The 12,624-nt window shown below is 44.5% G+C and overlaps 1 protein-coding gene across 9 annotated transcripts in view; it reads right to left on the bottom strand.

Annotated features, from left to right (window-relative positions):
* Window positions 1–12,624, bottom strand: part of WDFY4 (WDFY family member 4) — a 314,583-nt gene that overhangs the window by 161,077 nt on the left and 140,882 nt on the right. For all 9 annotated transcript variants that reach the window (XM_057505763.1, XM_036916603.2, XM_036916599.2 and 6 more), the window contains 4 exons: window positions 11,671–11,909; window positions 9,735–9,856; window positions 8,207–8,392; window positions 6,894–7,030 (listed from right to left, as the gene is read on the bottom strand). In XM_057505763.1, coding sequence (XP_057361746.1) covers window positions 6,894–7,030; window positions 8,207–8,392; window positions 9,735–9,856; window positions 11,671–11,909 — 684 coding nt within the window. The remainder of the gene's footprint in view (window positions 1–6,893; window positions 7,031–8,206; window positions 8,393–9,734; window positions 9,857–11,670; window positions 11,910–12,624) is intronic.

Genomic DNA, 12,624 nt, shown 5'->3' with positions numbered 1-12,624 from the left:
TTCAATGGTTTTGTCCCTCTGGGTCACCCCTCTCTTGCCTTGCTGACCTAGGCTGCCTTTCTGCCCTCCTGCCATGCCAGTGAGACTGTATGACCAGGTTCTCACATCTCTCCAGGTCCTCTTATCTCTTCAAATTTTAGAAGTCCTTGCATGTCTTAACTTTCCCCCAAGTTTAGGCCACCTGCTTCCCAACATCTCTCTTAAAGCCATATTCATCTCCTGGGAAATTCTATTCTCTCTTGTCCACAAATACCATGCTGAATTTACAACAAGTTTAAGTAAAAATAGCCCGTGTGACAACCTTTTGAATTTCAGATTTTTTAAAATTCCTAAAACCCGTTCAAGATTTTTGGCTTTAACTCTTTTAAAGATCATCTCTGGAAATTCCAATTTCTATTTTCAGTTGCATTTTGACGTCCTCAGCTATTAGTCTCAACTCTGTCTACAACTCACTTCCCCTTCCTTTCTATTTTCAAAAATCTCCTCTCAGCCCTGGGGCTCTCCTGACTCGTGGACTTTTTTCCCCAGTGACCAAAATCCAAGGCTTTCCCCCTAAGTGCCATTCACCCCAGGAGTGCCCAAGTCCTGCACCGGAAAGCACCGTGTCCTGGTCCGGCCTCGCTCTCCCCCCTGAACCAGGTGGAGGTTTGCTGCGCCTCCTGGTGCGATGAGATGCCTTCAGCCTCAGCAAGACAGAAAGCATCCAGCAGCCGGAGACGAATGCAAAGCTGCTGGGAAGTTCCCAGCACTGCTTGATCACTCCCACCGTGACTGCTAATGCCTCCCAGTTCTGCACACATACTTCCTTTTCTGCAATTTGTATCTGGGTCTCATGATTTCTTTAAAGAGAAAATAAGTGTACAGAAACATTTACCCGTGAAATGATACGATGTCTGGGATGTTGCTTCAAAATTGTGCCGTTCCAAGGGGGAAAGTGGGTAGTGATAGAGATGAAACAAGATTGGCCATGAGTTGAGATGGTGGAAGTTAAATGATGGATAGACACAGGGGGATTCATTTCATTATCTTCTCTACTTCTGTCTATGGTTCAAAATTTCCATGACAATTTTTTCCCCCACAATGATTTTTTAAAGAGTAAAAGAGGGTTAAGTGCTTAGAGTAGAGGGCCAAAAATGTCATTTCCCTTGCCAGGGACCTGAGTCAGGGTTGCCCTTAATATAGCTGTTATTCAGTTGCCAGTCTCAGCCAGTGTCTCATCTCCACCAAGGGCAGAGTGGCTCCGTGGCTGGGGGTGGGTGACAGTAGGCCTGAGCACACACTCAGGGGACGGCCAATGGCAAGACCACAGTCACCCTGAGCACAGGTGTCCAGCGTCTGAGATCTTCACGGCCCCCAGGTGTGGGCACTGATAATCTTACAGGAGGCTCTGGTATGTGGGGGGCCAGGGCTTCTCACCGGACGGCCTTTAAAGGACTTCAGAGGCCTTGGAGCAAATGTCTAGTGCCTTTGTGTTCTTGCCAGGGCAGACAGAATTCTTGCAAAATACCTGTCTTTGGCATTTCAGAAGCTCCAGTGTGTCACCTTCTGGCTTCTGGTGGCTTCTCCTCACCTTCTATTACTTCTCATACAACCCTGGCTTCCCTACATGGGACATTTCAACTGTAAAAACAGCAACTGGAAGCTTGCCAGCTATCTCCAAAGGCCATGAAAACAAGGCAGACCCTAGGCATGGCCCTGCTCTATGGGACCTTGCTCCTCTGTAAGCCCCATTTGCTGGGAGGCTGGTGTGTGGGTCTCCCTCCTCAGGTGGGGTGCTCCTGGCCCCTGCATGGGACAGTCATCCACACAGGTATGGTTGATCCCAGGAGGAAAGTGGGGTGAAAACCACCTTGCTCTGCTGAACAAGACACAAGTCAGGTGATTGTGCCCAGCCAGAGGGGCTCCTTCCCTTTATGGGCTAGAAGTGACCCTGCATCCTCAATTCCCTTCCTCTGACCTTTTCCTCCCCATTCTCTGCAGAGACAACAGAACCATCAGAATCACACACCTCTCACCTTCCCACACCAGTTGCCCTCTCTTCTCATAGCTGGAGCCAGGGCCTCTGTTCCTGATGGCCTTCTTGTTTGCTCATCCAGCCTTCGTTAAACAGCATCCTCTCGTGTGTTCTTTGACTTCCACTGCTCCAGCCTCCACTGCTCCCCCATCACCTTCCACATAAATGATGCCACTGCCCCCAGCTTGGCCCCATATCAGGGGCATTAACCTCCATCTAACAAACAGAAACAAGCCAAACCCTTACTGCTTAACCCCCATCTGCAGGCATGTCTAACACAGACCATGGTGCCATCCAGACCTGGCCTCTGTACCCATCCTGCCACCTGCAGTGCTCACACTGTCCCCCCACTCACAGGCCCTGCACCCTCTCATCTTCATGGCCATGTCCCACCCAGCCCCCAGCTCCTGTGTCTTATGCACCCATTTTCTGTTTGCTAATGCTAAAAAAAAAGAGGGTGACATAGTATGCATTTTGGAATAATTTTGCATTAATAGAAAAGCTATGAAGATAGTACAGAGGATTCCTGTGAACTCCTCATTTTGTAGTGTTAACTTAATACATTGCCATGGTGTGTCTGTCAGAACTAAGAAACCAACATTGGTGGTTGGTATTTTTTCAAATTGCTTTTAAACAAGAAAGTCTGCACCTGAGCAGGTGAGCTAGGAAGAGGAATGGCTGGCTGGAGTGTACCTCATGGATTTCACTAAGCTGAGGGTGCACATGACAAAGTGGCTTCCTGGACGCCTCAGTTGGCCTTTGGTGGCCTCAAGAGAGCCTGAGGCCCCAACCTCTGTCTAGAAGGCTGACACCCACTGCCTTCCCCCAGGTAGAGACAGCGACTTCACAGTTTGGTTCCAGAAGGGCCTGTGCTGGGAGTCAGGGGAAGAAAAGGAAGAAGGAACATCTATCCTACCAGCCTTGCCTCCACGTTCAGCTCACCTGCCACAGAGAAAGCATTTTCTACTGCAAATGAAGATAGGTAATCGGCACTAGGACTTATGCATCGTATGTCTCACTCCAAGGAACAATTTATCAGTGCTAGAGAGCTGTCAGTGCTGACATGATAAGGAATAACACCGAATGAATAATGTTTCCTCCAAAACCAACTCCTTTAATTACAAGCCTCTTCTTTCCAGAAGAGAGACAGAAGATGCAGAAACACCAATTTCATGCACTTGTGCCTGAATAATGTCTCCATGCTGCTTTTTCCAGATGGCGACCTTCTCACTGGAGGGACTAATGATGTGGGCATATTTAGGGAAAAACCAATAATGGAGTCTTTAACCTTCAACGACAAAAAGTGTGTTGTACAAAATGTTCCTTGGGATACATCAGAAAATATCAATTACATTGCTCACTGAGGTGTAATCAGCTGTAATAATCAAAATTAATTTTTAAAAATAATTAAACAGACCCCAGGGCAAATAGTTGATGCTCTTATCCTATGACATCACAGTGTACATATGTACCTGAGAGGCTGTGCCTTCTGTTAACAACAAAGGCATCTCACAAGGATGAGTGATGGATGCTGGGTCTTTTCTTCCCCAGTGAAGGCTGGGGAGTTTCTTCCCAGCAGAAGGAGCGGGCGCATTTTACTCCCTCGCTGCAAGCAGTTCCATACGCATTCTTTAAGGACCTCCAGTGCACCAGGTACTATGCCCAGCCCCAATGGAGTTCCTGGCCCAGAATGCTCCACAGCAAAGACACAGTTTATTTTTAAAAATAAAAACATAGTTCACTTTGTTTCAAAAATGGTTTGTCTTAAAAAGGTCCACAGATATTATAAGCTGTAGTAAGGACAAATCAGGTTGAAGGTAAAATAGGGCTCAAAGAGGAAGGAAGAAGCCTGGGAGAGGGGTGTGTGTACCTGCATGCATGCATGTGTACATATGTTATGCAGAAATGTATCCCCCTAGCTGTGTGCAATCTCAAGAGTTGGGCCATGCTTATCTCTCCAAGCTCCTGAGAGCCCAGATCAAAGAGGAATATGTCACAGTGACAGAAGTCCTGCTGTTTACGAGTTGCTGTAGAAAAGCCCAGTTCTTCCTGGTGCTCAGAGCCACAGGAGATGTTCTCCCCATGGTTGCCCTCTCCCTGCTTTAGTCCAGCTTTTTCTGGACTAGGATACCCCAGCACACACCTGTCTCGGGGCCTTTGGTTACCTGACGGTCCTCTATGCTTGACCACTGTTTCCCAGAGAGACACAGGGAGCATGTCTTTCCTTATTTTTCTTACTAAAATAGAGAGGGCTCTGACCACTTCAATCTAAACATCCACCACCCTTCTTGCCACTTACCCAGCCTGATTTTTCCTTGTGGCAATTAGCACCTGCAACATTTCCAAATTTCTTTACCTGTTTATTATCTATCTTCAACCCCTACAATGTAGTCTCCATGAAAGCAGAGAATACCTAAGTTTTTCTCTATTCTATAACCTCAGTGCTTACAGCAGGGTACACAGTAAAGTCCTAATAAATATTTGTGGAGCAAATGAATGAATGAATGAGAAATTGATATGGAAGACATGTTCAGCAGCCTGCCTTCACCACAGACAGAGCCAGTTTCAAATATTCTTTCTTCCAGATCTCTCAGTGTAAACCAAGAACAAACTTGTAAACCCACATGGCACCAACATTATAGTCTACTCAAGCTTCTTTCCCATGAGCCATTTCACACCCAGTCTCTTCAGGACTCAGATGGCTGAGCTATGCCAATGACAGCAACCTGGAAGGGGGAAGGCTTTGGAAAGAAGCAGCATCAATAGCCTGCAAGAGTTCCCATAAAACGCATGTCCCTGACCAGCATTACAGAGTGCCTTCCCTAGCTCCCCAGCTGGACTGACCTGACCACCTGCTGACAGTGCTAACTTGGTCAAGGAGTAGAAGCTCCAGGGTGAAGCCAAAGGAAGAGGGTCAGGAGAAAGTGTTTGGGCACAAGGTGGGGATGCCCCAGCTTCCAGAGCTCAATGCAGCTATATCACGTGTGAGATGTTCTTCCCTTTGGTAGGGAGTCCACAAGTAAAATGGAATTTTTAAAACTGTCTTCTCTTTATAAAGCTTCCACATATTTTAGTGTAAACAGAGCATGTACATTCCCAGTTTTAAGTTCAAGAATCGAGGCTCCAAGAAGTTATAGAATTTCCAAGGTCATGCTCAGCAGTACAGAGATGGGAGAGCCTATCTTCACTCTGCCACTTCTTTGACTATATTTACGAATCGGTTCCCACATCTGTACACTGGGGCTAATAATAGCTGTGTGGTGCAGCTGTTATGAAATCTAAGTGAGTTATTTACTCACTCAGTCAGCCAGTGAGTCTGTTGACAAACTTACTGAGCAGTGTTTTCTACAAGCCACTGAGGACACAGCCTATCCTCAGTTCGGAACACCAGGTGGCCAGCCAGCCCAGTCAAGCGCATTTCCTATCTTCCCTTCTTTGCCTGGGTTCTTTCTCCACATGTCCTAAAACCTACTACTTCTGAATTTGGAAAGAAGAAAATCTCCTTCCCCCAGTTGCCTGGACAGTTGAAGGCAGCCCTTCACTCCTCCCTTCTCTCAGACTTCTGATGACAGTGTCCCCCCATCAGTCACTGACCACAGTGGACAACAGACTCATGGGGGACAGGAGGGCTCAGACTGAGCAGGTAGAATTTGGAGTCAACCTCATTTTCCAAGTTACTTGGGCAGAGGGCTTGAATTGTGTAATTTATCTATCAACTGTCTCCTCCACTTACCTGGGGAGCCCCTTCCCAAGCTCCACAGTTATTTGCCCCACTGTGGAGGTAAGGAGATAGAGACCCAGGGAAGTTAAGTAAGTTGCCCAGGGTCTCCCAACTCTAAGACTGTGTCTATTCAATGACCACAGTCTGCCTCTGAAGATAAGCAGTGACCCCAACATTAGAATATACAACAGACTGTGTTTTCCAAAAAGGGCCTCAACAATATCCCTAGTCCTAATGCTCTCATGGGACCTTGCCACTCCCTCATCCAGAGGTAGAGTCTATGTACCTCTCCTTGAGCCTGGGCAGAACATCGTGCCTGTCCCACCAAAGGAGTGCAGCAGAGGCGACGTGGCCTGGCTTCTGCAGTGAGGCCATGGAAGGCAATGTGGCTCCCACTCAGCTCACTCACTGTCTCTCTGTTTCTCTCTTTCTCCTTTCCCTACGGAAATTAGCCCTTGAATCTCACCTTGTAAAGAGGTCCAGAACACATGGAGAAGCCAAGTAGGTATTCTAGCCAACAGTCTCAGCTAGGGGCTTAGACAAAAGCTGGAAGTTGCTTCCAGGTATGTGAGTAAATGGGCCCTTCTGACGATGTCGGCCAAGGCCCCAGACATTGTGGAACATAGACACTCTCACACCTCCACCCCTGCTGTGCTCCAAACTCCTTACCACAGCATCCATGATCACAAAAAACTGTCAGTGCCACTAAATTTTAGGAGGGTCTGTTATACATCTTAGGAGAAATGGATTAGAGAAGCCCCATGGCCCCATTAGAGAGGACCCACCGCCGCGTGTCTGAGCACAGCACCCATGTTTCTGTCCCCGCTCGTGAAGCCCATGGGCTAGTGCTCTCTCAGCACACCTGACTGAGAAAGAGAATGGGAACAAAGATCCATCCAGTTCTTAAGGCCGTAAGGAACACATGCTCTTGGTACTCAAGGGGAGCCCATTTTCACTTCAGTTAAAGCTAGCCTAAGAGCTGGCTGCCCTAGATGCAGCCTCCTCAGGGAAGCCACATGCCTACCCTTAAACACTCAGAACAATATGGAATTGGATGGCGTCTAGTGACCACAGAAGAAAGAAAGACAGGACTCACAGGGACTGAAGCAAATGTTGATGCTTCTCTAAGGAAAGGGGAGGTGGGGAGTCTTGGCTTACCTCCGTCTTGAACTCAGGGTCCTTGACCTGTCGCCCAGGCATCAGCCTCATGGCTGAGGATAAGCTTTCACTCCACAAAGCAACTTTATTTTGGTGTCCAACATTTGAGCGATTGGCTAGCAACTTCTTCTCAGATGCTGGGGACAGGGAAACAAAGACTGTCAGAGGTGAAGTTGAGAAGGAGAACACACACTATTTCTACAGCTGGCTTGGCTTTCAAAGGGCCAGCCAGGTGCACAAGTCCTGTCTGCCTGCCTCCATGGAAACAGCCCAAGCTACAAGCTCACATTGGCAACTTCTGACCCAGCTTAGACTCCTAGCTCCACAGCTCATTGACTTGCAGTGAGATGTTGGACAAGCTAGCTAAAGTTCCTGAGCCTCAGTGTTCTAGTCCTATAAAATGAGAATAAAGTGTCTAATCTCATTGTGGTGTCATGAAGAATAAATAAAATTATGTGTTTTAAACACAGGCCCTGGAATATAGAAATTTTTAAGTATTTGGTTGTTGGCAAAAAGAGAGCCACTTGTAAGTTTTAAGGTCCATCTTATTTTATTTCACTCTAAGTACATGGGTGTATATGTCCTATTTTACTGAACTTTTCCCTGACATGGAATCTGACATTTGACTTCAAATTATACATGTATGCACATAGATAGGTACATGCGTATTTGCTGGGGCTAATTTGGAAAGCTCATGAAATAAAGGTTCTATACCACTAAGCTGACTGAGATGATATACATGGAAATAACTAACTCTTGAATTACTATGAATTTTGCAAATGCTGGAAGACTTAAAAAAATCTATGTGAGCCTTTATTTAACAGGGATGACCTCCTTAAAAACAAAATTAAAACATCATTCCTACACCTGTACAGACTAATATGAGGGTAAAAATGTTAAGTTACTGATAGAATGCAATGAATATTAATATCTTTGGGATGAACACTTTCACTTGGAATATGCATGACTTGGTGTAAGGTTTCAAAGCTGGTAGCTGAACATCAGGCTAGGACATAGCCTAAGCTCCAGAGCCAAGGCTAGAGCTCTGATGTGGTGTCCCCTCCCTCTAAGCGATTATTAGAATCTGCTAAGTTGCTTGGCACTTCTGGCCTTCCTTTCACCCAAGATGCAAAGCAGTACTCATTCTCATGAGGTTTCAGTAATGTGAATCCCACCCACCAAAGGGATGAGAGAGAAGGTCTGGGTGGGAAAGGCTCTGGGTAGAAAAGGCTCTGGGCCCTGAGTGGAACCTTGAGGAGTCTGGGTCTATGAGAACCAAGAGTTTTGTTCCCTGGGGCCAAGTGGATAGAGACCTAGGTAGTGCTGCCAAGCCTTGAGCATTGTCTCCTCCCAGAGTGGGGTGACCTCTTCAATCTTCACTTCACTCTCTCCAGGTTTCACAGAGAGATCAATCTTGAAAGTGTCCTCCAGCTCCTGCCGCCTCTGTGCCATAAGCTGCTGCCAGAGAGTCCGTACTGTCTTTTGAATGTTGTGTTGGACTAACAAAGAGAGCACATCACACAATCAGGATAGCCTTAGTGCTTCTCCCAGAGAGGGCCAGGACATGGTGTATCATGGCTGCTTGTATTGCACATCCCTCTTTAATATCACCCCAGCTTGGCAATCTCCAGTCAGAAAGTAGTTAGTATGTAGAGCCACAGCACCAATGGCATCACTGCCAACATTCATGTGAGCTGGGCTATCCTCCAGCTCTAACTGCCCACCACCAAGTCCTGCCTGCCTCATATGCCCAGAGCTGGGAAACATGATGGATGGGCTCAGAGAGCCTCTCCCCCACCCCCAATTCTGTTAGATACCAAACAGAAATACCTATGTGAGCTCTAGGTAACCAAATAGCTCCCCCCAAAACAGCTCCTTCCCACCTCACCTTATGTAGGCCCCTCAGAGGAATGGACACCAAACACAAAACTATAACCAGAGGCCAATACCCAAGCCATTGCTCTTTCATGGCACTGGATTTGCCCTGATACAGAAGAGCCTACTAAACTAATTTTACCTGTTATGCCTTACAACTATAATACCCTGAACTATGCCTAAATTCCCTTGGACCTTGGACCACTGAGTACTCCTCTGGTACCAGCCTCTATAGTCTGTTTTTCTCACTTAAGGGGAATAAGCATTGCTCAGTCTACTCAACTAGCCAAACCCAAAATACAAATGTTCATGTTGTAATTAACACTGTGTCAGAGCAAATTTAAACTCACAAAATTTTTAAGCACTGGCTTAAAAATGATTATACATGACCAGAAACAAAGGCCCTTATGCCTACTCTCTGTTATCTCAAAATATCACAAGGTAAGCGGCACAGTCAACAAACCAAAGTGGTGCAAGATTCTACCACTGATGAAGCTTCCTGGATCAAGAGAAAGCAATCTTTTGAACACATGAATCGGCTGCTTTTTTCTTTTCTTTTCTTTTTTTAACAGATTTCCAATCCCAAAATCAGAAAGAACCTTGTTCCCATTCTTTACCTCGACTTAATAATAGCAAATCCAAGAATAAACTCTGTCAAGCTAGAAATCTCATAGAAAAAAATGAGTTTATTTACTCCATGGCCATTTTCTAGAGAAAAAAGCTGAGAGATAGCTAAGTAGTGGCTCAAAATAGGTGAATGGCAAGCCAGTTTCCAGGTCTAGTGGCCCAAAGGAGAATTCAAGAGACCACCTGAGAAATGACACCCACTTACAGTGGGGTTCTTGGAATTTTAGGAAGTCTGCCAAGTTCTTAGTCTAATCAAGCCCCATAGAGATGAAAAATGCAACCCTGACAGTTACCACTCTCCAGCTCTTCTCCCCAAAATGAATAACAAATAAAATGTACCATCACTCAAACTTGGGAAGTCTTCCCCACTTTTTTCTCTCACTTCTTCATTTGGAGAAAGAAAGACTTGATGATAAGGAGTCATTCTAGGCTTGGGTTCCAATCCAAATCCTTCTGGATAACTAGGAAACAGGAGATTTTTCATTATAAACTAGAGTTTCTTTGAGAGAATTCCATTGTTCTTTATTGCAGATAAATAGCCTCCAAACTCAGTACACAGCAATATGGAAAAAGTTGACAAATGAAGTTAAAGCAAACAACTCATGACAACTCCCACAACAAAGATTATACAATAGCATCCTAAAAAATAAGAAAACACCTTTTTTTAAATTCCCATCTTATTAAACCCACTCTATGCATCCAGCAGGTCCCCTGCACCCTCTCCTGGTTTCTCAACCATCAAAACTGGCCATTTATTTTTGTAGACTCCCATTGAACTCTGCTTTTGTTTAGCACAGATCCCATCCCTTCTGGAAGGGACCTGGGCCAGCTTCATGAGCCTGTGACCCATGCAGCTGCATAGGGTCCGCATTCAGAAGGCGATATGCTTGGGCTCTGCTGTCACTGGCTGGAAAATCTTAGTAATTTCTGAACAAGGGCCCTGCACGTGCATCTTGCTGGGGCCCCACACACCGTGTAGCTCGTTCTTGGTGGGGCACAGTGGTGTTTATATTAGGCTCCCCATGAACTGTGTGCTCTGGGGCTCTTAGTCTGTTCATGTACACATGCCCCCTTCTCTGGGTCCCGTCTGCTAACCAAGAAAAGTAGACACTCAATACATGGTTCTATATTGAACTGAAAATAACAAACAAGGAAATGAAAAAACACCAACATATGAGAATGTTCATTCTTGAAATTTCTAGAATAAAGTCCCTTTGGGTTTGGAGACCTTTCTGCTAAAAAGAGGGATACAAGGAGTGTGCTTTCATGAAGCATGAAAAATCCATTAGCATTCTGCTCTTCTTAACTTTACTTCCAGCAAGGTTGGGCCTAATTCTTAAAATACAGAAAAGAAAGAACTTCCCAATTTAATCCACCAAAAATGGATTTTTTTATTTCAAATAAATAAAAAGGCAAGTGCTTCACCTGGGCTACGGGTGTTTTCCAGTGCTTCCCAGAGAGTTTTAAGACAAATCAACTCTAGTGTTCAATAGTCAACTTGACAGGATTTGGGAGACATTTTCTCAAGTAATAAAACATAATTTAGACTGTGATGAAGACAATTCAGAAAAAGGACAAGAAGAAAGTGTAATATCCCTTTGTCCTCTTTTCCTCCACACTCAATATGGCTCTATTATTACCAGGTGTTATTCATAGATAGTGTGACTACAAGGACCTGGTGATACATGCTGTATATATACTGCCACATAGAAAAAGAGAAAGTGGGCATACACAGAGAAATTGAACATATTTTTAAACTTCAGACTTTGAGAAAAGGATTTAAATATTTAATCTCTTTTTATTACTATTCTTACACAAGTGTGCTTATGGATGTTACCTTATGTCATAAACTGAGTGTATACATTATTTTTTGCACAAAAACTATTCCTAGCTTGCATGATACAATTTGTCATACATTTTTCTGTTCTAAGACTGCACGTAACAAATGTTAACATTTGTAAAATCTGGCTGCATTATAAAAATCAATGTGTTTATTTAATGTTGTAGTTTTCTGCCCCCAAAATTAAATCAATTCTCTTACAACCTGAAAACTGTGGAACTGAAGTAAATTGTTATTTCTTGATGCTTCAAGCTGCTCAGTCACATGGACAGGCTTGAGGATGACTTGTTATATTATCACACACTGCACATAATTTGGACAAACAGGTAAACAAAAGGACTATGTCATTTACATCGACTCAATCAAGTGCTCCTCCAAAGCTTTCTTTTCTGCATTGACCCCCAGCATGCAAGGAAGCAAGGGGGCAGCTCTTACCTTCTCGAACTGAGCAGCAGAAGACAATGCATGAAGCACAGGAGGAAGCTGACATTGGGATTGTAGGTGGCCAGGATGACATCCCAGTGCTCCTGCACAAAGCTCAGGACACTGAGAAGGCCGAGGCATTCGGAAAGTGACTGCTGCGGCTTGGAGAGGCAATGAAGAATGACTCTATTTAAACTGCTGTATAAAGCACTGGTGACAGTGTCCTTTTGAGAAGAGGCATTCTCGATGACCTGTGCCATAAATAAACACACGCACACAAACACACACATACTTGTGAGCACTTTATGAGTTTAGACACTGACCCAGTTAAATTTGAAAATGATACAATCTCAGATTCTTTTCTGTATTATAAAAGTGACATCTAAATTCAAAAAGAACCACTTTCCTCTACCTTTGAGCTTCTATTTAAGTGCATGATTACTAAAGGTGATTTGAACTTTTAGAATTATCAAGACCTTGTGTTTAAAAAAAATTAAGTTTACCATAGTCATATTATGGAAAATAGATCTGGGGACCCAAGACTTCTGAAATACTGGCAATGGGTTGACATTCAATGTGTAAGAACATGCCATTAATAGTGTTTAATTTTAAATATACGTCGTTAGCTACTAGTAATAGCTATGTATAGAGTGGTTACAACATTCCAGGTTTCATGCTAAGCATTTTTGCATAGATTTGCATATATTTATATATACTGCCTCCTTTAAATATTATAACCACATCATAAAGTTGTAGCACTAAGTTCATCCTACCTCAAAAAGGATAGGGAGGCTGATGGACAGAGAGGTTAAGTTGTCAGCAAAGGTCAAAGCCCCAACAGACATACTCTGAACCACCATATCATCTGAGAGAGACAGGGATCCAGTGAATTTTAGTACATGAGAAACGTAGGAAAAGGCAGAGGGTCCTGCCTTGTAGCCTTAACACTGACTGCTCTTCTATCTG

Source organism: Manis pentadactyla, chromosome 8 (genome assembly GCF_030020395.1).
Source record: "Manis pentadactyla isolate mManPen7 chromosome 8, mManPen7.hap1, whole genome shotgun sequence".
Classification (NCBI taxonomy): domain Eukaryota; kingdom Metazoa; phylum Chordata; class Mammalia; order Pholidota; family Manidae; genus Manis; species Manis pentadactyla.
This window is presented reverse-complemented; position numbering and strand designations above follow the sequence as displayed.